This window comes from Perca fluviatilis, chromosome 11, assembly GCF_010015445.1.
Source record: "Perca fluviatilis chromosome 11, GENO_Pfluv_1.0, whole genome shotgun sequence".
NCBI classification, from domain to species: domain Eukaryota; kingdom Metazoa; phylum Chordata; class Actinopteri; order Perciformes; family Percidae; genus Perca; species Perca fluviatilis.
The window spans coordinates 23889464-23915315 of NC_053122.1; the positions used below are offsets into that span (position 1 = coordinate 23889464).

Below are 25852 nucleotides of genomic sequence, written 5' to 3' on the forward strand. Positions count from 1 at the left end.
CTTCTAATGCCATGTGAGTCTTTTAATGTGATCAAAAAGAGAGACCGCTGTCCCTTTCGCTCCCCAAAAATAGCTTGTGCTCTGGGGAATTTCTGCCTGGCATGTTCAGACCAATCAGAGCAAGTCATCGGACGTCGCCAATCTCGTCATACTCCATGGCCACAACTGTTATTTACATTTCTGGTGTGACTCGCTCGCTCGCGTCACCCCTTTGGATCAGTCCCAAAACATGTCATTGTACTGCTTATTCCTTGTTTCCTAATGGGATGAAGACCAAACATGTGACTGGTCTGGCTACGTATCATATAGTTCAAAGTGCTACCATGACAGACACACAAAATTTTGATACAGCAATATATAAATAACACATACTGTCAAGTAGCAACATTTTGACTTTGCTGTCGTCACAGACCAGAACATCCCAGAATTGCTTTTTCTCCAACAGTTGAATCAGTCTTTTTAAATTTCTCTTGTCCAGGATTCTGTATGGGGTGGAACGGGATCTTCGTCACTCTATCAGTCCAACCACACAAGTGGCCAGCAGCAGTGCTTTGAGACCGTCACCTCAGGGAAAAAGAAAAAGAAGCAGAAGATGGTTCGTGCAGACCCAAGCCTTCTAGGTGAGAGCAAACACCCATCTGCTAAATCTGAAAAATCTGCAACGATGTGTCACTGCTTTTTTATATCTCATCCGCTAATTGCATCTTTCTTTCTTTTTTTCAGGCTTTTCTGTGAATGCGTCATCTGAGAGATTGAATATGGGAGAGATTGAGACTTTGGAGGACTTTTAAGGGGCACTGCAGCCAAGCAAACCCAACTGACTGTATCCAATTTGAACAGCAGTCGTTTTACCCGAACCTCCTGCCACTTTCACCCTTATTTTCAGTTTTACATTTATCAGATGTCCTCTGGTAATCACTCATAAATTCCAATTTGTGAACAAACCATGATCTCTAAGGCAGGGTGTGTTTTCCATTTGCTTACGGACCTATAAACTGATGAAAACCCTCAAGACAAATGTACTGTAGAAAACTGGCCAGTGAAACATCCGACCAGCCAAGAGAGCAATCAGCAAATGAACTCAAGTTTCTGGAGAAAGTCTGCAGAGGTGTTTATGTATGTTGGGCATCAGCTACTTGGTTCCGAATCTTGTCCTGAAATTCAGTGACAACAAATTTCAAATTTGGCCTCCCATTATTTTAAGTGTGGATATATGGTTGGGGTGGTTGGGATATTATGGGACAGGTTAGAGAGAATATATCCATTGTTTTTGTTTTATTTATTAAATGTTTTCCCATTACACTTTATTCCCCCCCTTCTCTTATCCCTCCCCGTTGTCTGCTGGGTGTTGATGGATAATGATGCAAGGTAAAGCCCAAGGATTCGTGCCCACTTATGTCCTGTTTTAAGGACATGTCAAAAGTTCCAAGTAGTTATCTATTTCTTGTATAATACTAGGCTGTTTAAAGAATAAACTTTCAATTCTGCATCTGTATTATAATATATGAAAATGATCTGCTGGAGTCATACTTTTTTATTGCGGTATGAAATAATAAAACAGTCTGATATGTGGGCTGTTCAAACCTGTGTCTGAACTATTCAGAAAAACCACAACTGTGCAAAGTTCATTGGATTCACACACATTCACTCGGTCACACTACGATCAATTGCAATTTACAGAGATCCTGTTAAGAGCTGGAAATGCAAACCCAATGCATTTTCTCCACAGGAGAACTAACACTGACAGTTTTTCAGGAAGAAAAGCCCATCCTCTCACCACTCGGTTGTAGTACATATTGACATTAAATTAGTCAAGGTTTTTAAATCCTCAAAAAGGAAATGAAACCCGCCACTTCCTTCTGATGAAAAGCAACATTTTTCTAAACGCTCACAAAGATCGTCACCATACTGAAGCTAAAACCTTTTTTTAAAAGCCTTCACGGCCAAAGGTGAGTTTTGGCCATCATTAACCTTAGTGAGTCCCCCCGACTTTTTTGGAAGTGCAATACTAAATTGTTTATTCATGCATCGGTAACAAAAATCCAGTGATAAAATGCAGTAAAAGTCCTTCTGTATAATGAGTTTACTTGCAACTTTACATGTTGCTGCTAATATTCCTTGTAGTTTCTAAATGTTGATACTTTTAGATCTCAATACGTCCTCCACTACTGCCATCTTTTGATTTAAAAAAAAAAAAAAGTAAATGTGTTCAATAAATGTCCAGCAGAGACCTTTGTGATGTGACCTGGGCAAGGTCAGTGGCTACCGAATGTTTACCCCTTACGCCCAACTATGTGGCCGTAGGAGTTTGGAGTGGGTGGGCCCTGCGATGATGTGCTCACAAAGTCCACACTGTCCAGACAGTCCTGTGCACACCTAGTCCCACCCCTTCTCTCACCCCTCAGTTGCCTACCTCTCCCCCTGCTGCGCTCCCCTGTACTCCTCTCCTGCTCCTCTCCCAGGGTCAGCTACTTGTTTGAAGTTTGACGAGTTTTGGAGACGCATTTTGCTCTGTCTGACATCCCTCAGCCACCATGGTTCACAGCAGCAGTATCTGTAGAGTACTCCTCCTGGTGCTCCTCGGCTTCTTGGTAGCCTTTGTACACACAGGTAAACCTCCTTTTCTATGTGTGATTAATATGTTTATTTCATTTCTGTTATTGGGTGACGAGTATGCAACCTCCCCTGCCGGTGCTGAAAATAATTATGGTAGAAATGTTGCATGAAAGAGACAAAGCATATGATAAGATCTGAGTCTGATTTGTTGAAAAAAACACCTGGCTGTCACCCTTGAAATGAAAGGTGTGATGTGAGGAAAAATTGTTCTATAAAAAAAAATAAGGCGACACAAATCGTGTCAAAGAAATTCTGAATGAAGTCACAAGCCTCTTGTTATAGAAACGCGGGGAATTTTAAATCGTTGATCTTTTTTGCGCCCCATTGCCGTGTCCGTAAACATGTGGAACATTTCAGAATAGGTACGTCTAAAGTTTATATTCCAAATGCTTATAGTTGTTAGCTTATCTGCTGTATGTGGTTCATGGGTTGAATGATGTTTGGTCCTCTGAAGTATCAAAACAAGGATTTGTGTATACGTGTCATTTTTTTGCCCTCTTTTCCACACAGCTTCCACAGCACGGCGAGGTAAATGATGCCGTTGTTGAGACTCTGAGAGTTAACAAACAGGATGATTCAGTTACTTTCATGATGCCTGATGTTCATATGAAACGGAATACCTGCTGCCCTCTGACTCCAGCTATAAAGTTGAAGTGATTCTGTGTAGTATCGGTTTGAGGTAGTGAAATGTCCACAGGTGTGTTTATTGATTGTTTAATGTATTAGATAGATAGATAGATAGATAGATAGATAGATAGATAGATACTTTATTCATCCCGAAGGAAATATTAGATATTATTTACATAAATAATGTATTTGGAGAGATGTTGGAGGTAGTAGTAAAAAGCAGGCAGTTTTTATTTTCGTGATGTAGGATATATTTACACCCAACATCATCTGGTTCTCACCATGAGTGCTACTTAAGGCTTGCGCACACTCACTGGTCTTTCTTTCACTTTCACTTACTATGTTTCTCTGTTCCTCTTTGTGAAATCTCTCAAATCCACTTGAAAAAAAACTTTGGAAACAGTGGTGCATCTCTCAGGCCCAGAGGTAACAGTAGAGGTTGAGAGGGCAATGGGGCGACAATGTCCTCCCTGTCCTGTAAAAAAAAAAAAGCATGGCGGTCACTTTTACACAAGATACAAAACCTACTGTGGTAGAAAAAGGCTCTGTGCCAAACACTGTCAGGGTTTCTAACATAGAGGTGCCATGGCCTGCCTACACCTTTCTAAAAATATCTTGCGGCCTCGTCTTGCTTTGTACAATTTTATGGTGGAAACATATTTTTATGCTTCACACCGAGTGTCCACTCTGCAGCCACCTCTCATCCGTCTGTCTGTGGCTAGCATAATGTGGTACATGGTATATAATGTGATGGTTTTAAATAGTGCCATCAATCTTGACCACATTATTAACCAACCCAGTGACTTAACCAGCGTGACAGTTGATTAAGTGTAAGAACCTTGGACTACAATACAGAGAAGGGTTCATCACACATTGGTCATGAGTCAAATATTTTACAATGGAAAATGCGGCCACCATAAGCTAAAGAGGGTGAAACGAGACATGACACCACCAATGTCCTGTTTGGGCTGCGTCCCACGCGGTTTCAATGCTTGGCCAGGTTGCTTCTCACACACAGCCGTCTGCGCGTTTTGTCATTTCTCTGGCCGGTGTGAAATCCTGACCTCCGTTCAGAGAAAGGAGGTCTCCTTAATGTGTCATATTAAAAAAGCTACTTAAATGGGGAACATAGGACCCTAGGCACATAGATATGCTTCCCTAAAAGTAAGGGATGACCAGTTGAAACAGTTAGCTAAAAGAACAAAAAGTTCAAACTGATAGAAGTCATTTTGAAACAGTTGAGAGAGACACACAACATGACAGATGGTGTTGATGAAGAGGTAGCCTACTTGAACTCATGTGATAGGGCTGTGGGGGGGTACAGTACATCAGACAACAACACAGTTGCCGCTGACCGAGTGGCTAGCGGTCACTTGTTGTTTTTTTTCTCCCGAGGCCTCAGTTATGTTAATTTCAATAAACAGAAATTACAAGCTCGAGTCCTCGTGGAAACAAACACCAACGGAACACATCATGTTATTATTTTTTGCCTTCTTATTAAATCAAGCTGTCCAGAAGGCACAACCTTTTACACACAGGGACTATTTAATAAACAAGTTTGTTTGACATCCAGTGCCCAGCCGGTGCCTGGTTTGGGCCTGGCCGGTTGTTACTGGTTGCAGCCCGCCGCCCTCCGTGACCGCACAAGCTGCCTTTTGTGCCCTCAGCTGAAGGCCTCATTGATGGCTGAGCTGGCCAGAGGCCCGGACCTCCAAACCTCCAGCCAGCTACAGGACAGGAAGCTGCACACGACTCAGAGTCAACACAGCAGCATCAAAATACTCACCTCAGAAGTTCATATCAAAAGTCAGAAAATAATGTGGCTAACATACTGACGTTTAAGACTTGAGATTATATCATTATGCACTAGTTTCTTAGTAATCATGTAGAGAGATATTAAGAGGCTTCTTTGATAATGACACAGAAAAGACAGCAGAGGGCAGATGTTAAGCAAGGTGAAAGTGAGTTTACTGAGGGCGTCCGAGGCTACAGGGTAAATATGTAGAGTTAAATAAACTGAGTGTAAATATGTTTGGATTACAGTTTTGTTGGTATGTGTAGAGTTTGAGGATAGGATAAGTGAATCAGTGAGTGGGTGGGCTTGTGTGTGAAGAGTTTGTTTCCAGGGGAGATGAAGATCACATTTCCCCCCTGTTCAAAAGAATAGCTGTACCGCTCTTTAGGCACCATAAAGATGTCAGCAACCACAATTGTCATTTTGGTGGTTTATCTTCAGTTGTGCGCTCTAACAAGTTGTCTTAGGAAACAGAAATGTGGCGTAGAAAGAGACCTTGTTTGTCTGGCTACTGTCAAGGTGTGAAAAGTCTCAGGGTAACTTCATGCTCAGATGGGAGGAATGTCAAAGGGACAATTTGGGATGGAAAGAGAACAGACGATTGATTGGCAGAGAGAGTTGTACACAACCTGAGCTTCATGCACAGCAGCCAATCCCTGCCTCTCCTACAAGCTGTTTGTGCTAAAGCATAAAGCATCTACTACTACACTGAGATAATTAATCAAACCTTGGTTGATGGAGTTTCTTAGACAATAGACAAGCTTGGTTCAACCCTTGAAACATGTCAAGAGGCTACCTATTTCCAAACGGACGAAATGTTCATCCTCTACAAAGACATCTTTATGTCCAGGCCTGAGCCGTTAACTCCGTGAGACAGAGAGAGGCTGTTGGGGTCATTACAGACGGGGCCATGTGTGCAGCTCTGCATCCCAGAGGCCTCAGAGTCCAGAGAAAATTAGCAAAGCTGTGCACCTGGTCAGTGAAATTACTACCTTAAGAAAACATGCAGTAAGTCAATGCTGCCTGATGATTAAGTGGCTGCTTCTAGATCAGCCATGTTAAAAAGAAGCACAAGTGGGAAATCGTGTTTTTTTGCTTGGTCTGCAGAGACAGTCGCAGACTCGACAACAAGAGACAACCAGGACACCATGTCTGGAGAACCTCCCAGTGACGTCACCACCAAAGAGCCGTTCCAGGACATGACGGAGCAGTCCTTCACTTTTGACTATGAGTACACCACGCACACGGAGGCCATGGACAAGAATGAGGGTAAAACTGACACTATGTACACCAAATTTGTGTCAATCTTATGTATTCAAATGATTAAAACGGTGTGTGTGTGTGTGTGTGTGTGTGTGTGTGTGTGTGTGTGTGTGTGTGTGTGTGTGTGTGTGTGTGTGTGTGTGTGTGTGTGTGTGTGTGTGTGTGTGTGTGTGTGTGCGCAGGAGTGCTGGGGCCAGGGGCCATAACAGCCATTGTTATAGCAGTCTTTCTAGGAGCGTCTGTCCTCCTCGCACTCGTCGTCATCACACTAAGGAAGTTCACCGCCTCCTAGAGTGAATACATCCCATCTTGTATGTGTGTTTGTGTGTGTGTGTGTGTGTGTGTGTGTGTGTGTGTGTGTGTGTGTGTGTGTTTGTGTGTGTGTGTGTGTGTGTGTGTGTTTGTATGTCAGCGTTTCTCTTTTGCCTCTCATCTCAATCTCTTAACTCTTTCTTGCAAAAATGCGACTGACTATTTCCAGATTTCCTCCTGGAAGCTCACTCTAATTGTTGCTCAACATGTCCACTTGTTACTGAGGGTATAATGTTAGAAACTGGCTGGCTCTTCCAGTGGAAATCGTAGCATGTCCATGTCATTCACTCTGTTTGTTTTTTGAACTTGCATGCTCTAAATGGTTTTTAAATGTGTGTGGGCCGTTTGTTTCCTGATGGGACGTGTCCTGCATGTGTTTGCTTTTATATTTGAAGAGGAAGTGTGTGCTTTTGTCTTTGTGTCTTTCACAATAATTTTAACTCATGTCTAAAATATTCCCTTGGTGTCACCCATGTACAATTTGTATTCCACCATTTACAAACATTTGTAGAGTGAAAATAAGGAGAAAACATTTTAGAAAGGCTTCTTCGATGAATGTAAACAGGGTAGTTGGGTTGTTTGTTTTGACCTGCATAGCAAATATAAAGATAGAGCGTGGATGAATTTGTGTTTGCACTCAAGTGAGTGTTTGTAGTTTTTTGTCGTTGTTTTATTTACAGTGGGTTGGAAATCATTTTAGTACAATTTTTTTTTTTTTTTTTACACGCCTCAGAGTCCTCAGACGTATAGCTGGATGTTGCCATGGTAATTTCACTGCCCGATTATTTTGTGAGATTTAAGTTGAATAAATAAATCCAATTAATCCGATGCCAAATGTCTGTGACTACAGTGTGGTTGTTTTTTTAAACACGTGACCACTGAGTCAACACAGTGCAGTGAACAGAATGCTATTTAGATAATTATATTTTTAATATATGTATTTTCTTTTCTTTTTTTATTATTATAGCCATTTCTTTTTTGTCAGTTAGCATTTAGGTATTGTATGAAAAACTACATTTGATACAAAATAAGCCATGTTTTCACAAAGGATGCCAAAGTGCCTGCACAACTTTCTGTAGTTTATAGTCTTTAACATAGTGATACAACAAACCACAACATTATTACCACTAGTAAACTCCCTTTATTCTAATGCTGTTTGTGTTCTGTTTAAATTGAATAAAATAAATACATCAATGTAGAAAAACGCTGCAGCATATGCAGGGTTCAGTTTTTCCTCCACCAGCCAAATTCAATTCAATTCAATTTTATTTATAGTATCAAATCATAACAGAGTTATCTCGAGACACTTTACAGATAGAGTAGGTCTAGACCACACTCTATAAATTCCAAAACCCCAACAATTACAGTAATTCCCTCAAGAGCAAGCATTAGCAGTGGCTATTGCGACAGTGACAAGGAAAAACTCCCTTTTAATGGCAAGTGGATTTTCAAATTTGACCAGCCACCTAATAGATTACCATTGGTTTTTTTGGCTGCAAAGTGAAGTAAATCTACTAGCCACTTGCATATTTTACCAGCATTTGGCTGGTGAATTGTGCTTATTTTAAACCCTGAGCATATGTTAATTGTAAAAAGAAAGTTTGTCTCACATGACTATACAAAACAAACTCTTCACAAAAGTCCTTATGGTCCCCAAAACAGAGGAGAATGTACTGTGTGTTTATCTATAGGGACCACTGGCCTCACTTCAGTCACAACAGAAGGTGGCAGTGTGGCTTCCAGCTTCATTTGCATTTACAGAAAAAAGGCTATGGTTTTCCTAAAAATGAAAACGATGCCACATTAATGTGCCCTACACCTTTCTGATTTAATCTACTTCAAAAACATGTCTCTGCTGACTGAGTTCAAACTGTCCTCCACAGACATCATCATTAACATCTATCTTGCATTTCACTTGTGAATAAAAAGGGTCTTCTCAGACTTAAAATACAGTTTACTCATCTCAGCACCTGAAACCAGGAAACCCTCATAACATAATCACAGCCTAAATCTGCATTTGCAGCGTCTCACAAACCCGAAACAGTGAACGCTTTGAATGCTTCGGCTTTCAGTCTCTCTCTGAGAAAGAAGGCAAGGCAAGGCAATTTTATTTCTATAGCAGAAGACTGATTTCCACTGACACGCTTGGACCAGTACAGAAATCACGGAACCTGAGTCATCGTGCTTTACTAGTGATCAATGCTAAATTTATACTTTGATGAAGAGATGGAAAACAAACTAGCCTTTGACCTAAACAGTAGAAAGTCAATAAAAGATATGAATTCACCTGTTCACCTGATCAAGAGACTTTGTTACTATAACATCCCAACACCAAGTTAGATAAACACTTACAGTCACGGATGCAGTAAACAATCATAACCAATATGACTTAATTCTTATATAGTGATGGAAATTCCAGTCTGAGGAAAAATAATACCACAATTTTGACATGTGGTAGACAGACGTGGTATTAGCAAATACTAGTTTCCTCAAGTTCATATCATTTTATCTTGTTTAGGTTTTTGTTCTTTTGTGGCTTTTGTTTTTTTAGTCTCTAATTTCTAGTCATACTAGTCCCAAAGTTGGTCCTGACTGAAATATCTCAACAACTATTGGATGGATTAAAATTTAAAAAACATTGTTAGGACATTCATGGCCCATAGGATGATTCCCACTGGCTCTGGTGATCCTGTCTTTTAAACCAGTGCCAACATTTACATTTATGCAAAACTATTGACATTCCTGTCACCCTCAGCTGTACTATGTGTTTAGTGCTAATTAGCTAATATTAGCATGCTAACTACAATGTTGAACATGGACCATTATACCTGCTAGACATGTTAGCACTATCATTGTGAGCATGTTAGCATGCTGATGTTAGTATTAAGCTCAAACCTGCTAAGCACAGTTTCTCCAATTAAAATTGTTGACTTAATGAATTTTTGTAAGTCTTTTGATCTTTTGTTTTGATAATATTATGACTGCATCTAATTATCATTGTCAATAATTATTTTAATTACCACTTAGTTTTAAAGAATTTGACTTTGAGTCCTTGAAAACCGCTATATAAATTCTATTTATTATTATTATTATTATTATTATTAATCAATTAACTATTTACTGTCAAAACAAATTGCGAAAGAATGCCCGCCACAATTTCTCAGAGCCCGAGATGATGTCTTTGAACTTTGTGTTTTATTCAAGCAGCAGTTCAGACCAAATAAAAAGAAAAGCTGCAGCATCACATTTTAGAATTAATCTATTCATTGTTTTAGCTCTCATCATTGTATTTTTTATGATGTGAAACATTTCTCAGTATTACTCACGTTACAAATACAAATGAAATCTTTTGTTGCAGTTTGAAGTGATTATGCACACCTGTATTTTTAAAAAAGTATATAAAATGAAGACTTGCTGGGCGAGTTCCTCTGCCTTGATTTGAATCAGCTATAACACACGTCTGAAAACATACACATGATGTGGGGCATGACTCAGGAAGTGGTGATGAAACAAAGGCAGAGAAAGCAGAAGTGTGTCTGGCACAACTCAGACAGTCAGTCAGACAGGCACACTCAACGTTTGATAAGAGACTGCTATCCGTGAGGTAAGACAGCAACTACATTTTCCATTGTACAAGATACCTAAGAAAGTGCCAGGTTAAGTGTTGCCGTTAATGTTAATGAGGAGCCAAACGTGTGTAGCACTTTTGTTTAAATGTTTAAATTACAAGCCACAATTTTATTGTTAATACTATAATATAAAATAAGACGATATAAGTAATGAATTGCAAAATATTTCAGATGATTCATTTTATTGGGAATGGCACTGATCTAATAAGAAAAACCTTGATCTTGATCACTTTAATGAGCCAACAATATAGTGTATATATGGCTGCAAATGTTACGTGAGTTTTAACATGCGATTTGTCTGGTGGATATTTTTTATTTTTATTTTCTTCTAGATACATGGTCACAGAGCTCAGAGAAATGTTTTTGGTTTTTCTCTGTAAAACCATTTTTAATAGTAAATAATAGTAATAGTTTGCGGGGTTTCAAGTGTTCCTCCAGTGACGACTGCAGGTTAACTCCAGGTTCCACCAAAGACCTGATTCTTTGTATTAAATTGGCTTTACATCACTAAACCCTCAGAACCTCATGGTACTGTACTCTTTATTAGTGTTTGATTAAAGCACTGAATAGGTCAAACAGCCGAGTCAAGATCAAGCTGTATTCATTCAAATCTAAATTTAATTAAAAGTCAAAATAATTCACCAATTAATTAAATAATACCTGACTTATTGTGATTGTGAGCATGTGACTGAAACTAATATGATGTGGCCATCAGAAGGCAGATACAAAAACAAGTTCACTGCGACTAAACCCACACACAAATGAGAGGTTTCACATGGCTTTGTACGTATGTGTTTCTTTGTGGGAACAAAGAGTAATGACAGGAAAGACATATTCAGTTTGAAATCCTCACAGAGCTGTTGAAATCAAATTGTATGAAACTATTTCCACTGCAGCAGCGGCAGCGACACCATGACAAACTGTTCGCTTGACGTGGTGGACAACCTGATGAGATATTTGGAGCTGGCCATATACCTGCCCATCTTCCTCATTGGTCTGATTCTCAATGTTGCAGCGCTCTTAGTGTTCTGCTTCTTTCTGCGGAAATGGACAGAGTCAACTATCTACATGACTAGCTTGGCTTTGATGGACCTGCTCCTCCTCTTCCCTCTTCCCTTCAAAATGCACGCCAGCTATCACAGCTGGCCTGCTAACCTCCAACCTCTGTGTTCGGTCTTGGAAAGCCTGTATTTTGTTGGGATATATGGCAGCATCTACACCATCATGTGTATAGCTGTGGACCGATGGGTGGCTATCTGTCACCCGTTCAAAGCCAAACAACTGCGTTCACCCAAAGCGGCTCTGGGGACATGCACGGGGGTCTGGGTGCTGGTGCTGGCAGCGATCTTTCCAACCATCTATCGCTTCAGAGAGGCCGGGCAGGGGGACTTCCGCTGTTTCCACCAGTTTTCAGAGAAAGGCTGGAGCCCTCCGGTGATCATCTGTCTGCAGGTGTTTGGGTTCCTGGCGCCTGCACTGGTGGTGGTTTACTGTTCGGTGCAGACCATCTGGGTGCTTCAGCAGTCCGGCCAGCACAGCCCCCAGAGCCGGGCCTGTGTGAAGATCATCTACAGCAGTCTGAGTGCCTTCCTGCTGCCTTTCACTCCCAGCCACCTGGGCATCCTCCTGCAGTTCCTGGTGAGAGAAACTGCAAGTTCATTTCTAGTAAACTGAACTCTAAAGTGGGCCCATCTAGTGACGGGCATTGCAAATTAGCTTAGGCTATATAAATGCTGTGGTGTGTGGCAGGTTTATACTACAAAATGTCCCTATACAAATAAACTTTACAATAAAGTGAAAAGAGTGAATCACTTTAAAGTAGCTTCATAAAGGTGAAAACAATCTCACCTCAAGGTCCATTTAGTAGCTGTTCCGGAGCTTTTAATCACAACACATAATCTTCATCAGCAGAACAGTTAAATTGTGTTTTGTTTTTTTTACCACTTTAAGGACTTCTGCTCCATGTTGGCTCAACGAATGTACATTGCTGAGATAAAGCCTGACATCCGGGCACGTCTCTCTACCACAATATATATTACTACACGTTTATTTCACACATCATCAATGTATCATTAAACACAATTTCAGAATGTACAATGATCATATACAAGCCGCGTGAAAAGGGGAACCCCAAATAAGCTACTAAAAGCTTTTCGGAGGGGGCCCGATAACAATAAAACAACAGATAATATACAAACCAAAAACTCAATTTACCATAGACACAAAACAGACAATACAGAATACAACAGAATACAGATACTTAGACCAGACATACTTAGACTAACATAGACAAATACTACAAACAGACAAATGATCCCAGCACAAACTATAGCACTTAAAGAATAATCAACAATCATATGTTATGAGCAATTTTTCCTTGAGACTTTTCTTGAAGATGGAGACAGAATACGAAACTTTCAAGTTTTCCTCAAGCTTGTTCCAAATCTGCAGTCCCCTACAAACTACACTCAAGCTCGTACACTTTAACTGTCGTTTTTTGCCAGTGATTAGGTGTTTTTTCCTTGTGTCATAAGTGTGCAGGGGATAACTGATTGGAATAAGCTCACACAAATGGTAGTTTAACCTATGAATAACCTGGAATATCATGCAGGCAATCTATTTTGCAGGGCACTGACACTGCAACAGGGTCTTTGCGTCGCCCAAGACAGTTATGTTTGGTTTAAAGAAATATAAACAAGTCAGGGCGTTTTTTCCCCTCTCCCAGAATTGATAAGCGGTGTAGCCAGACCATACTCCAGCGCTGACACAGCGCTGCGGAGATAGCAATGCAAGACTAAATGACTCAAGAAGACTGGTTTGGGTAGAGAAATGACAAACCAGTAGGCTTATGCTTTTATTATATAATCATTCTTCAATTTAAATGTTAGAAAAATATGCGCATGGAAGCAAAGAAAGCAACTAGTGGTGAAGCATTTGCACTGTTCATTTTTTATTTTAGTATTAAACATCTGTGACCATTCTATTTTAACCACAAAAAGGCTGTTTACAATTATAAAAGATCCTGGAACTGAGACATAAATTAAAAAAAAATTATTAGTCAAACTACTCACTGACGTCGACCTGGTAGCCTGTTTTAGCAAGGACAGCAAAACCACAGCAGAGTTCACGATGCTGGGTTGTCTCTAGTCTTTTTAATACATGTCGGCAGGATGCTCAACTAATGTTTCTCTGTCCTCTATGTGTGACCCTTCACATAATTCCAGGTACACCAAGGAATGATTCAAGACTGCGGCAACAAGACCAGGATTAGCCTGTTTATACAGATAGCTATGTGTCTGTCCAACATCACCTGCTGTCTGGACGCTCTGTGCTACTACTTCATCGCTCGTGAGGTGAGGAGCACCAAACACACCTTCAGGATATCAATGATCAGCCAAAGAAGAGCCACCTTCAGCACTTCTGAACACAAAGACAATACAAGGTAAAACATATATCTGTCCTCATTGGATGCCTGGTGGTGAATACGAGATCTGACATCTTGAGTTTTAGCAGGACAGTGAAACTGAAAAAGAGCCAGTATTGTTTCCAGTAGCTGATAAGCAAGTGTAACATGTACTAAGAGTAACAGGTCAGAGTGCAAGCTCAACTAACCACAGAGCTTGAGAGTAAGGTTTAGAAGGGAAAGGATCTGACAATCTCTGGTACATGATTTGGTCCAGTGACAGGAAGCACCGTAGACGCCTGTGTAACCTCAGAGAGCTCCGATACCCAAAATGTAGGCTGCAAAACGAAAATCCACCAAACAAGCCACAATGTGACTTCTTCCTGTAATGATTTATGGATGAGCTTGCGAGATGGCTTAAGGCACTTTCAGGTCATCTGGTCCTGCACACTGAGAACCTGATGTGGGGTACGATTCATTTCAAAGCAGTGGAACCGGGAACCAGCAGCTCATTGCAGAGCTTTGTAGTCTTCTGTATATGCTCAAGAAGTCAAGTCAAAGGCGCTCTAACTGTTCTGAAGACCAAGCATTTAAGATCAGGGCTGATACACTTCACCACAATTTGATTCAAAAGATACAGTTAGTGGGCAATCTCTAGTTCACCCGGTAAGAGGTGCGCCCCATGTAGGCTGAGTCCTTGGCAGCGGCCCGGGTTCAAATCCAACCTGCGGCCCTTTTCTGCGTGTCATCCCCTCTCTTTCTCTCCCCCTTTCCTGTCTATCTACTGTCACTATCAAATAAAGGGAAAAGTCCCCAAAAAATAATCTTAAAAAAATAAAAAAAAGATACAGTCAGTAAATTGTGAAACTTCTTATAAGACACAGCTAATTATGATAATCAGTTTTTATTTATGTTGCATATATAAAATGCAGAGTTACATAAAAAGTAAATAATTAACAAAAATGAAACCCACGTATTAAAGTATTCACTTACTTAGTATATGAATAAATCAAGACACCAACCAGTTGAGATCTGAAAACACATGAAGCAATTTAATTGACAATTATTTATAATAACTATAGCTTAATGACAACAGATTTTTTTATAAACTTGAACTGATACTTAAATAATTTTATTGCTTTCTAATTGTTGATTTTTTTTTAGTTTGGTTCTTTGGCAGATTGTGACTTGTTAAGAAATATTACTGACTTGTAATACATATAACTACATCTATCATCATTAATAAGAAACTGGAAATATAGCATCAGAAATATATTTGAACCCATACATTCTGGGAATTCTGACATTATATTACATACATTACATTCATGTATCCATCCTGTAAATTATTATATAAATAATGCCTGAGGCTGAGTGACAAATAGATTTTAAATGTATCTCTGACCTTATTAATGCATACTCAAATTATGTTCAAGGGGGATAATACTAACACATTTCCTATAATTGTCCTGATACGAATGAGGAAGCAAATAAGGCGAAAAGTCTGCTGAACGTTTCAGGAATGCAAATTGACTGACTGTGTTTATCAACTTCCTTCGACTTACCACAATGTGTGTATGACATGCTATTATTCATGACACATGTAAACTATAAGTTTATATTTGAATTGTTTTATTTAATTCTTTACAATGTAGCTTCAAATGTGCAATAGTATTAAAATTGTTAAAAGCCAACTGTTAATGGCCTCACCTGTGTAGTAAGATCATAAGACTGTTTTGATATTAGTATGTTTACAGGAGGACATTTGATTTATGTGAATGTAGTCAAAGCTAAACTCAAATAGAAAGTTGCATGTGCAGTACATTTGGCCGCTCTCTGTCTTATTTTGCTCATGTTGAACAAAGTCACCTTTTGGTAACAGTTGAAGGGGTTCTTACGCCCGATTAGGGGATTTACTATATTAATGCAATTTTTATTGTATCAAATAATCTCTTCCAAAACCAGAAACAAGACATGAAACTCATGTTTTGTTTACTTGCATTAATTGTGTCTCGATACTTTCATTTTGCACAAGCCTCATCTTTGCTGAGTTTCAGTGTTATTTGTTTGTGATAATTCAGTTTTGTTTCTGTTTTAATTTCTGTTTCTGTTATTTTTCCTTAAGTAAAATTTATCGTGGAGATTCTTGATCTGGCTCAGACATCATGATGTAAAGATTTTCAATTAATATTTATCAGAGCAAAGCCCTTAACAGGTAGATAATGTTGATGTTTGTATGTTTATACCATATGCTTTACTTCTATGGCTGTTTGTTCTGAAACTTAAAGCTCAAATTTACATTATGACAACACGTGTGTCAGTTTGGCCGTTGAAGAAAATGACAGAAATTACTTTACTCAACAATTTGTATGACATGAAACCATATATTCTTCTTCCATTTTAAAGTGAAATAAAGCTTACCACAAGAGATTAATCTTGTGATTTGTGTCACATTCACCACAATGACGCTGCAGTTTTATGTTCTAAAAAATCTTCCACAGTAACCAACACATTAAAATGTGTAGCATGTCCAACAGAAACGGAACTAATCAGGGCTTTGTTTGTTCCAGTTATATTATGTCTTTACTAGCTGTGATAGTCTTTGTTTCCCTTTATACAATATTTACATGTAATATGGTTAGCAAACTCTCCAATAATTCTACACCATAATTTGAACATTCATGATGTGTATTATTTACTGAAACTATTGCTGATGAACATTCAAAAGACAGAAAAAGTTAATTTATCATTTATTCTTAAAGCAGCAAGATATTACAAGAAAAATCGACTGTACAACGAAATAAGGTAATTAGGATGGGGAAATATGCGCACGTATCACAGGTCTCTCTCTCAACAGAGACTTATTTGCTCCAGGTTGTACATTAGAAAGACACCCCAAATCTTTTTCAAATTGGGACAAATTAACATTGTACAGATTATAATGCCAAAATAGGAAGGATTGTGAACTGGCGAGAGCTAAAACAGGCAAAATCCAAGTGAAGAGGAGGAAGAGCAAGACAAAATGAGTTTTAGCCTTTGATATCATCTTCAGAAGGTGATCTAAACTAAAAAACATTCTTTCTAAATATTTCATACATCATTAACACTAAGCATAGCATTGCTGACTGCAGACTTTGGTTCCTTCTGTCCCTCTAAAGCACTGCTACTAATTACAGTCTAAAGCCATTATATCCAAGGAGTAGGAAAGTGTGATTCCAAAGTAAATAAAGAGACAAACCATAAAGAAATCGTTGACAAAAAAAAGTTGATTTTAGATAAAAATCTATGCATGTAACAATATGAAATCCAGAAGAAAATCAATTTACAGTATATATTGCTTAGGAACGATCAGTTATATACACCAATCATTAATGATACAAACCAGCAAAGAAACGTCTAAACTACATGAGGTATGTTTCGCCATTTTCCTACATTCAAACAAAATAAAAGAACAAAACAAGAAATGAATTACAACATAAGTGTACCATGCAAGCAGTTTTTAAGTATGCTTACCATCACCCACAGTGCACTGGGTTACTAAACAATAAATAAAAATGACATGAAGTGTAAAATTAAATTAAATCAAGCCTTCTCATGTAAATGTCACAAACTGACACACATTAACATCTTATGCACAGCGTGACAGATATATCCAAAACACATTTATAACATCATCCACATACACAGACTGTCTGAATAAAAAAAGACATTAACATTGTACATGAACAATAATAGAGCATTTTCAACTTAAAAAAACAAACATTAAAACTGTTGGGACAGATACTTGCTCTTAAAGTGCAATTAAAAGCCTAAAGAATTCAAGAGGTATGGTTTGAAACTGGCTTCAGAGTTGGATGGCTGTGATTTCCGCCTCAGATTCAGACCCTGTCGCAGATGACGGTCTCAACCACAAAAGTGTTCTCGAAGTGACGAATGCTGTGGCACCTCTTTGTCTCACGCCTCTCAATACCTGAAAGAGAGAAGAAGACACGTTTAAAACAATCTGTTCACTTTGGAGTGTTTATATTATTTCTCCATTTCTCCAGTCCATGTTGAATGAGCAGTGGTAATCACCGCAAATCACATCCATTTATGTACTCGGGCAAAGTCTGTTGCATCATGTCTCTCACGCCAATCAAAGGCAGCAACAACAGAGATATCACTGAAGCGCATCACTACCTCCTCCACAGTGTGTGGATGTGTCCACGGCACAACCAGTGACTCACTTAGCAGGAAGTTCCCAGGCTGCACCCACATACAAACACTGACATGATAATCAGGCTGCCAGGCTGTTAGAGAAGGATTTTATACTGCAGATACACTGTCGGCAGATACACTGTCTGCCCCTATTTGGTTCTGATTGTATTTTCTTTTATGCACGGCCACATGACTCAACATCTCACAAGGGTTGGTGTGAAAGAGGGTGATACATTAGCGGATGTGATCCATCACTCATTTTTTAGCATCTCATATTGCCTGAGTAGTTTGGAAAAGAAGGTGGATGTGTGCACTTACGCCTGTGCTGGTTGCGGCGTCTGAGGCGGTAGGTTTCTTTGCCGTAGCAGAGTCTGTGGATGAAGGGGCCCAGCTGCCTCATGTTCCTCACCCTCCCTGTCACCATCATCTCCTCCTGGATGATGTAAGTCTGTGGAAGGTACGTCCCTCTCTGTGGCAAAAGAACACAAATGAATCACTCATTCGGTCTGTGGGAGGAACACTGCAGATGAAGATGGGAATATGCTGTCCTTCACTTTCTCAGACAGCCATTCATCTCTAACAATGCTTTTACAACAGCTTCACCAGTGACATCAGCAGCAAATGCACTGAGTGCCTCACCTTGACATTGACGAGCAACTCCCACAGGTTCCGTGGAGGCATCACCAAGGTTGTGTTCAGCTCAGTGATGTAGCATTTGTCCAAAGCAATGTCATGATAAGCTGTGAGGCCCTGGAATCAATTAAAATGAAAATTTTAAAACCTTTAATGAAACACTTGAAAAAACACAGTGAACATATGGATGCATTAACCTACCCTCTGAAAGTCGTGGATGATATCAGCGGGGTCACTGCCTCCAAAGTGTGGCACAGGTACACTGATCTGCTCGTAGTTGTCGTCAAGGTAGATGCCAACATTCTCCTCGAGTTCTTGCCGGCCCCTCAGAGGAGCGTACACAGAGTCCTCGTAGACAACCCGGCAGTGGAACAAGCTGTCTTCTGGGATCTGCTAATGGAGCGCAACAGAGCTGAGTTAGCATGTGACAATTACTTTAGGTTGTATCTTTGTTTAATATTTGTGTTAAACATTCTGTGGCACTGGATTCAGGATATAATGTAAGAAAAGGGAGGTAGAGTGAACTGACCTGAGGTATAAAGTAGTAGCGATAGACATAAATAGAGGCCAGCACCAGTCCTGACATGAAGACCACCAGGCCAAAGGTGAGGCAGCAGAGGCCGGTTGGAAAAGGCTTCTTGGGCCTGACAGGAAGAACCTGCTGCTCCTGTAAAGAGAAAAGCAGTTTGGTTAGAGGACAAAACAACGATGAAAAGTCAGCTAGTTAGCCAAGAGATTGTGGTAGAAGATTTGGGCAAAATATTAGGAACTAATTAGTTAACTTGAAATTTATCATATCCAGTTCTATGAAGGAGTATCAGTGGACATTATGCAAGTCCTCTCACATGGCCATGCTTTCCTATACAAAGTCTAAATCGTAATAGAGGTTATTCTAACGGGAGGCGGTTGCAAAGTCGTTAGTCAGGCGAGGAGATCTGGTAGACGTAGGACGGACTGGAATAAAACATGCCAGATGCACACCCACAGTCTCTCAGTCAATCTGCTGCATCTCCGTACTACTGTTGCTATGGAGAGCGGAAGCAGGGAGAACAGATTGTGCCAGGCTCTGATGAAGATGCTGGCACGTGGCCGTCTGGGTCTATTCTTGGAGTCCTACTTCCACGCTCCATATTTGTTAGTTTCCTAGCACCCTCAGTGGGAGTCGAAGCAAGAAGAATTGCGTGGAGTCCCTCAGCAGAGGTGGACATATTAATAGATCTACACACATTGGCTCTGACGCCTATCCTACTATCGCAGCCAATCAGAATCCACACAGCCTTTTAGATCATGTCTTATTCTTCTATTGACGTAACAAACAGGTGAAAAAATGTGTTTGCAGAAGCGTTGGATACGTCATAAAGTGGTAATAATCATTGTGTACAGTGTGTTGGGGGAAAATCTATCGATCTATCTATCAACTTTAAAGGACAGTTTCATTCTGTTCAAAATATTGTAACACTGACTGAGCCCTATGTTTGAGGTTTGCAGCCTGAAAACTAAGGACTTGGGTCTTGGGATCTGACATGTTGCAGATGAATTTCAGGGAATCAGTTGCCACTGTAACACAATGAGATGCTCAGTTCCTTTCTGAACCCCCTTCAAATAAACTCAAATCTAATTAGTAGCCCCGCCAGATCCTACTCATATGATACATGAATAGCTAAAACTATAGAAAAAAAAAATAGTATTTGTGCATATTTTGCTAATTTTAACTCCTGACTTTTATGATGTCAATTTTGATAAATAAAAAAGCTAAACTGCCTTTACATCATGCCCACTGTTTATATACCAATACAACACACAATAATCAGGCACAACCTGCAGGATCCACGTGGTATAACACCTCGTGATGTCACTAACTGGTGCAGTGACCGCATCTAACAGCTCTGTTTTCTCATTTCGACAAAAACAGGGGAAAACCTTCTAAAAGGGGAAAACTGAGGCTATGTGATCGCCTACTGCTCATTCAGAGAAAAGGGAAATGTTTTCTTCTACAGTATATGCATACTTATATACAGTTATAATACATATGAACCATATAGAGTAATGGTTTCATATTCTGCTGAAGGCACATACAGGACAGCCATCTGCAGCGTGTCCTGGCAGTGGCCAAACAAGGTGACGTAATGTCAACATCCCCAGGCTGGGATGGCCTGCAATTGATGGTCTTTTGCCTTGTAATTATAACACTATAGCACAATTAGCTTTTTGTAAATAGTGTCCTGTAACTGCACCAGCAAAAGCAATATAATAAACTACAGTACGTGAAGTGATATTTAACCATTCAGTTGCATTAAAAACACACAAACACACAGAACTGCGATATATTATTGTAAGCATACTGGCCTGTTTATACATTTCAGTTTGCTTAATCAAATAGATCATGGATTACCAGTACAAAATCCAATCCTATCAAGTGACATATGCATGGACAGACAAATCCAACATTACAGCTAAGAACAAACAGATTAACGTTAATCCATTTAGCTATAACCTATGCAAAATGAGTACTATAAATTAGTGGGACACAGGACAAATGTCTCAACACGAAAACAAAGAGAAACAAAGTGTGCAAACTCACGTGAGCCTGAGGTATAATGATCTTGTCTCCATCGATCTCTTTTTCGGGCTTCTGCGCCGAAACTGTCTGGAAAGTGATCTTCACCATGTTTGCTTGTTCAGTGTATGTTTGCTTTATCTCGTTAGCTGATTTGGTGCGCTGGTTTCTTCCACCGAGCAGGGAAGATTATATAGCGGCGGACCAGTCTCGCCCCCGGGGCTCAGTGACCTCAGTAGAGCGTCTTCTCTGACGAACGAGCACAGTGTGGGTCTGAAGGAAAAGCCGCCTCGCCGCTGTCAAAATAAGAGTCCATGTCCGGCTACAACGTTTACATTTAACACTTAATAGACTGTTTGTGGGCTCTTGTAAACAAATACATATAATTGAATGTTAAAATCTGTTTAGGATTAAAACCAACTGTTTTTATCTTCCGTTTGTTAAAATTAAACTGCACCATGCCCTTATTCTGAAGGCAATTGCCTGATATGGTAGTGTTTCCGTATTTTATTTAAAGCTGCGTTTCTCATCCATCATGTTTTCACTATGTGTTTTCAACACTATCCGGAAATGTAGGGATGTTTCAAAGTTAACGTAGGGATGTTTCTAAGCTACTATAATGCAATAAAGTTAGCTCGAGGTGACTACTACCTTCTTATATACTGTCTATGTGACTACTACTGATCCTAATAATGGGCACGTGGGCATCAGCAGGGCATGTAATGCATACAGTACAATACAGTACTGTGTTCTGTACAATGTGTGCTACAGTATGTGTGCCTTGGTTAAGTATAGTTTAATACAGTGTAATTTGAGCATTTAGTATAGTATACAACTGTAATAAAACCTTAAAGCAAATTTTACATTTCAAAAATAGGTCACTGCATGAGGTTACAAATGGGGTTATTAGTGCTGTAGAGAATTTCTTTTTTACAAACTCTAAACTAAAGTCAAATTTCATGAATACATCTTTGAAATGCTATAAGCCTACTGTAGATAAATCAGATTTTTTTTTCTTTTTTTTCTTTAACTAAAACTAACAAAAACCTTTTGACCACCTTCTTAACACCTGCAGCCAGACTATCAGCAGTATCAGTATTACTGAAACAATAGAGCTGTAACCATGGCTGTAACAGCAGATCACTGAAAATCAAACGATATGTACTAGTGCATATCTATCCTAAAAATGCAAATTACACAACACATGCAAATTTGCAGACATGCACACAGCTCTCTTCACCATATGTGAATAGCCATTACACTGTGTCCATATGACTTACTACAAACATAAGACACAGTGTGTTAAACTTGGACAATTTAGCAAACTTCAGAATCAGTTGAGTTTGAGTTGATGATTTAACAATACAATTGGTTGAAAAGCTCTACTTCCAAATTATACCAGAATGGACAATAGGAACATGTCATGAAACCTTCCAAATACAGGAATGGTCGCATTTTCAGCCAGCACTGTGCCACTGCTTGTCCATTTCGAGAGGCTACTAGCTCTTTACACAAGAGAGTAATGTACTTGATAAATGGCTCATATCAGCCAATTCACATTAGTTGTTTATTTTTCTACAGAGGGAGTGGAGCACTACTAGTCTTCATAGGTGGACTGATGGCTCACAATCAAGCATGAAATAGGCCCAGCTAACTAATGATGCAATGTGAGAATTAGCAGATAATGGCCGAAAGTGATGAAAGACATTAAATGAGTGCTTAAGAATGTTAACACTGAAGGGTAAATGTTGAAGTGTTTTTGCAAGAGGAGCTTGGTATACTGAAATAACAGATGTAAAGGATTGACTATATTTTATTTTTGGTAAATCTAGAGTGGTTGTTGTTTGGCAATTCTAGCCAAGATAATGCTTTATTATTTCCACTGATTTAATTGGTAATACATATTTGTTTCAGCTTTGGCTGAACCCTTTCTGGTTGAATTTATTTTAGAAGTTGATATTTTTTATCTGTATGTATGTTTAGACCTTTTTTTTTTGTTTTTACAGTCAATGAATGGTTCAGACTGAAGTTGGGGACAAAACAAAAGCTATGACCAATAGGGATTGGCGGGTACGAGCGTAGCGCGCCCTCGATGTGTCTTGCTCTCGTAGTAGCCACTACACCCATTCACATGTAAATGAACCGTCATATATACCTAGTACATGCCCCCTCGGAGCAGCATTAAGGAGCCCAGTCTCTCTGCAAGCTTTGTTGGCCGCTGGGATCGCCCGACCATCTGTCCCATTGACAAGCTGTAACGGCTCTTTGGATTACACACCAACCTCCAGCCCAGTGGGTTTCTGGCAGCGCCTGGGTTAAACTTTAACAACATGGCCCCCATCAGTAACAACACAAACGGAACGGACAGAGGTGATAACTGCAGTGGAATCAAATCTGAAAGAAAGGTAATGGCCTGTGTGAGCACTTAATACCAATATGTTTGTATTAACTTGGCTGATATTTCAAAGTAACGTTAACTCCATTTTCCTTACGGTTGGCAGATGAGGAAACCTCTGGTCGAGAAGAAAAGAAGGGCTCGCATCAATGAAAGTTTACAAGAACTCAGAGTTCTCGTGGCGGATGCAGACGTAAGATACTATGCATGTATTTGTAGGCCCTTGCCTTATGTAGTGCTGTTCTTCAAAATGAACTAAATTGGTGTCTTGGTTTAGCTAGCTTGTGTTGTCAGCGCTTGTTACTTACACTTTTTTGTCACCCGCTGCAGTTACAATCAAAGATGGAGAATGCCGAAGTGCTGGAGATGACAGTGAAACGTGTGGAGAGAATCCTGCAAAACCGGGCTCAAGGTAAATCGTTCCATTATATCTACGTTTACTTGTAGAGTACGCCAGCAGGCAATAGTTCCTTAAATATTTTATGTTTCATCAAAAACTATTAACCTAAACTAGCACATTATTTACATTACGTCCACCCGCGAAACAATATAGTTCTTTTAAACTAACCCAAAAATTAAGTTAAATGGGTTAACGGTTAGTGCATTGGCTATTATTCCAATTAACCGTGCTACGGCTACAGGTGCGCATGTGCATCTTCGACCGCGTCTCAGCCAATCAGAACAGAGAGCCCAACGTTCGTAACAGTCAGTTAGTAGTTTAGTTTTGCTAACGGTTGTTTTTTTCCGTAGAAGTGGACGCCGTGAACCGGGAGGCCTGTGAGCGTTTTGCTGCAGGCTACATCCAGTGTATGCATGACGTTCACACTTTTGTGTCCAGCTGCCCGGGAATTGACCCAACATTATCCGCGGAGCTGTTGAACCACCTCCTGGAGAGCATGCCCCTAAACGACGAAGACCGCCTCCGGGTGATGCTGCCGGACACGTTTACAGAGTGCCCCGGCAGCAACAGCACTTGGTCCCTGTCTGAGAGCATGTACACGGCTCTAGTGTCCCCGGCCCCTTCCACCACCTCCACCGATGACCTCTGCTCTGACCTGGATGAGACGGACTCGGAGCAAAGTCATGTTTCTTCTTCGGAGGAGGCTGAAAGCCAGGATGTGTTGTGCTCGCCTTCCTTAACTTACTCCAAGTCAATGTGGAGACCATGGTAGATCATTTTAAAAAAGGAATAGCATGTTTTAAACCACGCTAGATGATTTAATGCTATGTGTTATGTTGTAGGGAGTAGGCCTCAGTACATGCCAACAACACTGCTGAGATGACAACTTTGCAACGTATTGAAAGGCATCAGAGAAGCTCTTTGAATAATTATTGGGAAACTACCATTAAACTAAAATGTATTTAATAAATAAAATATGTAATTAAATCTGTTTTGCAGAGGTCAGAGACTTGTAGGGTCTTCATTTGGAAGTGTTTTGGCCCTGCCTTCAGTGAAGGGGTAAATGCATATGTAAATATTTACTTGTTGAATATGACTGGGTTTTGATAGCTGTCCCACTAGAAATGTATTGTTAGTTGTGTGTAAATTATTTTGTATTTAGGATGTTTTTAACTTTTTATTTATGTGTCCAATGACGTTTAGTAGGCTACCTCATCTGATTTGCCTAAGTTTCAACTTTTCAATAAATATCTTTTTGACTTTTAAATGATATTTGTGCAGCTTCGTTTTTAAAAAAAAAAGCTACATTTCACACACAAGGATCCCACTATCCACCCACCCACGGCTGTTTTCAAGACATTACTCTGCAATTGTGGCCCATTTGTGTGCACTCTCTCTCTCTCTCTCCCAAGATCTCAGCACATCGTAGGCATCTGTGAGGTGTGAAATGAGTAATCCACTCACTCCTTATATAGGCTTAGTTGAGGAATTGACAAATGGGTTTTATAACGCCACTTGACTTCAGCTTTTTTTAAAGTTACAGTTTTAAAATAACATGGGAACAAATAACTTGCTCAGTCATGGAAATAGGCTCACTGTTGAGTTATCACTTTCACATTACATTGTACTGTATTATAGTGCAGATGGTGCTTTTTATGCAGGGCAATACAATAGTGGTCCTGACTAATCAAATGTGTATATGTACTAATACGAAAAGGTTGTATTGCCACAATAAATTCCACATAAGTGTACTTATTGTGGCAATAAAAGCTTTTCTGATGTCTAATCTACCTGTAAAATCCGTGCATACTATCGATCCATCATAGGAGTCCCATGCTAATTCACACACAAAAGCTTGTGTCTGCACCCTCAGACATTACCTGTGGTCCTGGTGAGAGCCACAGTCAGTGTTCTGCCTCTGCACCATCAGCTGCTACAACTAATAAATAAGAAAAGACAGCAATCCTCAACTCACTCTTATCTTATCCATTTCAGAAGGCTCCTCTGGTGCTCCTGTGATGTCCG

At 39.8% G+C, this 25852-nt stretch overlaps 5 protein-coding genes across 13 annotated transcripts in view; 4 read left to right on the top strand and 1 right to left on the bottom strand.

The window, feature by feature from the left end:
* The window catches only part of gigyf2 (GRB10 interacting GYF protein 2), a 20918-nt gene extending 19413 nt beyond the window's left edge, over positions 1–1505 (top strand). For all 8 annotated transcript variants that reach the window (XM_039815576.1, XM_039815573.1, XM_039815574.1 and 5 more), the window contains exons 28-29: positions 479–620; positions 724–1505. In XM_039815576.1, coding sequence (XP_039671510.1) covers positions 479–620; positions 724–791 — 210 coding nt within the window. In that variant the 3' untranslated portion in view covers positions 792–1505. The remainder of the gene's footprint in view (positions 1–478; positions 621–723) is intronic.
* Positions 1506–1680: 175 nt separating this feature from the next.
* snorc (secondary ossification center associated regulator of chondrocyte maturation) lies at positions 1681–7448 on the top strand. Its single transcript, XM_039815581.1, has 3 exons — positions 1681–2610; positions 6146–6307; positions 6484–7448. The coding sequence occupies exons 1-3, from the start codon at positions 2535–2537 to the stop codon at positions 6591–6593; spliced, it is 348 nt and encodes a 115-aa protein (XP_039671515.1). The 5' UTR covers positions 1681–2534; the 3' UTR covers positions 6594–7448.
* A 2296-nt stretch (positions 7449–9744) lies between these two features.
* LOC120567818 (G-protein coupled receptor 55) lies at positions 9745–16066 on the top strand. 2 transcript variants are annotated; one of them, XM_039814875.1, is made up of 3 exons: positions 9745–10217; positions 11139–11880; positions 13467–16066. In XM_039814875.1, the coding sequence occupies exons 2-3, from the start codon at positions 11155–11157 to the stop codon at positions 13686–13688; spliced, it is 948 nt and encodes a 315-aa protein (XP_039670809.1). In that variant the 5' UTR covers positions 9745–10217; positions 11139–11154; the 3' UTR covers positions 13689–16066. The 2 variants fall into 2 exon arrangements, with proteins under 2 accessions (XP_039670809.1, XP_039670810.1); XM_039814876.1 differs by lacking the exon at positions 9745–10217 and having other exon boundaries at positions 10677–11880.
* A 316-nt stretch (positions 16067–16382) lies between these two features.
* On the bottom strand, positions 16383–23301 carry itm2cb (integral membrane protein 2Cb). Its single transcript, XM_039814877.1, has 7 exons — positions 23188–23301; positions 21057–21328; positions 19005–19142; positions 18677–18868; positions 18482–18592; positions 18161–18311; positions 16383–17615 (listed from the first exon to the last, which is right to left on the bottom strand). The coding sequence occupies exons 2-7, from the start codon at positions 21141–21143 to the stop codon at positions 17524–17526; spliced, it is 771 nt and encodes a 256-aa protein (XP_039670811.1). The 5' UTR covers positions 21144–21328; positions 23188–23301; the 3' UTR covers positions 16383–17523.
* A 6-nt stretch (positions 23302–23307) lies between these two features.
* On the top strand, positions 23308–24832 carry hes6 (hes family bHLH transcription factor 6). Its single transcript, XM_039814878.1, has 4 exons — positions 23308–23437; positions 23534–23620; positions 23758–23839; positions 24178–24832. The coding sequence occupies exons 1-4, from the start codon at positions 23363–23365 to the stop codon at positions 24597–24599; spliced, it is 666 nt and encodes a 221-aa protein (XP_039670812.1). The 5' UTR covers positions 23308–23362; the 3' UTR covers positions 24600–24832.
* Positions 24833–25852: the final 1020 nt, after the last annotated feature.

Excerpts from the sequence above, each read along its gene's own strand:
- snorc (XM_039815581.1), top strand. The coding sequence starts at position 2,535 with ATGGTTCACAGCAGCAGTATCTGTAGAGTACTCCTCCTGGTGCTCCTC. Across the intron at positions 2,611-6,145 it reads GGTAGCCTTTGTACACACAG|AGACAGTCGCAGACTCGACA; the intron begins GTAAACCTCCTT and ends CTTGGTCTGCAG. Across the intron at positions 6,308-6,483 it reads GGCCATGGACAAGAATGAGG|GAGTGCTGGGGCCAGGGGCC; the intron begins GTAAAACTGACA and ends GTGTGTGCGCAG.
- LOC120567818 (XM_039814875.1), top strand. The coding sequence starts at position 11,155 with ATGACAAACTGTTCGCTTGACGTGGTGGACAACCTGATGAGATATTTG. Across the intron at positions 11,881-13,466 it reads GCATCCTCCTGCAGTTCCTG|GTACACCAAGGAATGATTCA; the intron begins GTGAGAGAAACT and ends ACATAATTCCAG.
- itm2cb (XM_039814877.1), bottom strand. The coding sequence starts at position 21,143 with ATGGTGAAGATCACTTTCCAGACAGTTTCGGCGCAGAAGCCCGAAAAA. Across the intron at positions 19,143-21,056 it reads TCATTATACCTCAGGCTCAC|GAGCAGCAGGTTCTTCCTGT; the intron begins GTGAGTTTGCAC and ends TTCTCTTTACAG. Across the intron at positions 18,312-18,481 it reads AGTTGCTCGTCAATGTCAAG|AGAGGGACGTACCTTCCACA; the intron begins GTGAGGCACTCA and ends CTTTTGCCACAG.
- hes6 (XM_039814878.1), top strand. The coding sequence starts at position 23,363 with ATGGCCCCCATCAGTAACAACACAAACGGAACGGACAGAGGTGATAAC. Across the intron at positions 23,621-23,757 it reads TTCTCGTGGCGGATGCAGAC|TTACAATCAAAGATGGAGAA; the intron begins GTAAGATACTAT and ends CACCCGCTGCAG. Across the intron at positions 23,840-24,177 it reads CCTGCAAAACCGGGCTCAAG|AAGTGGACGCCGTGAACCGG; the intron begins GTAAATCGTTCC and ends TTTTTTCCGTAG.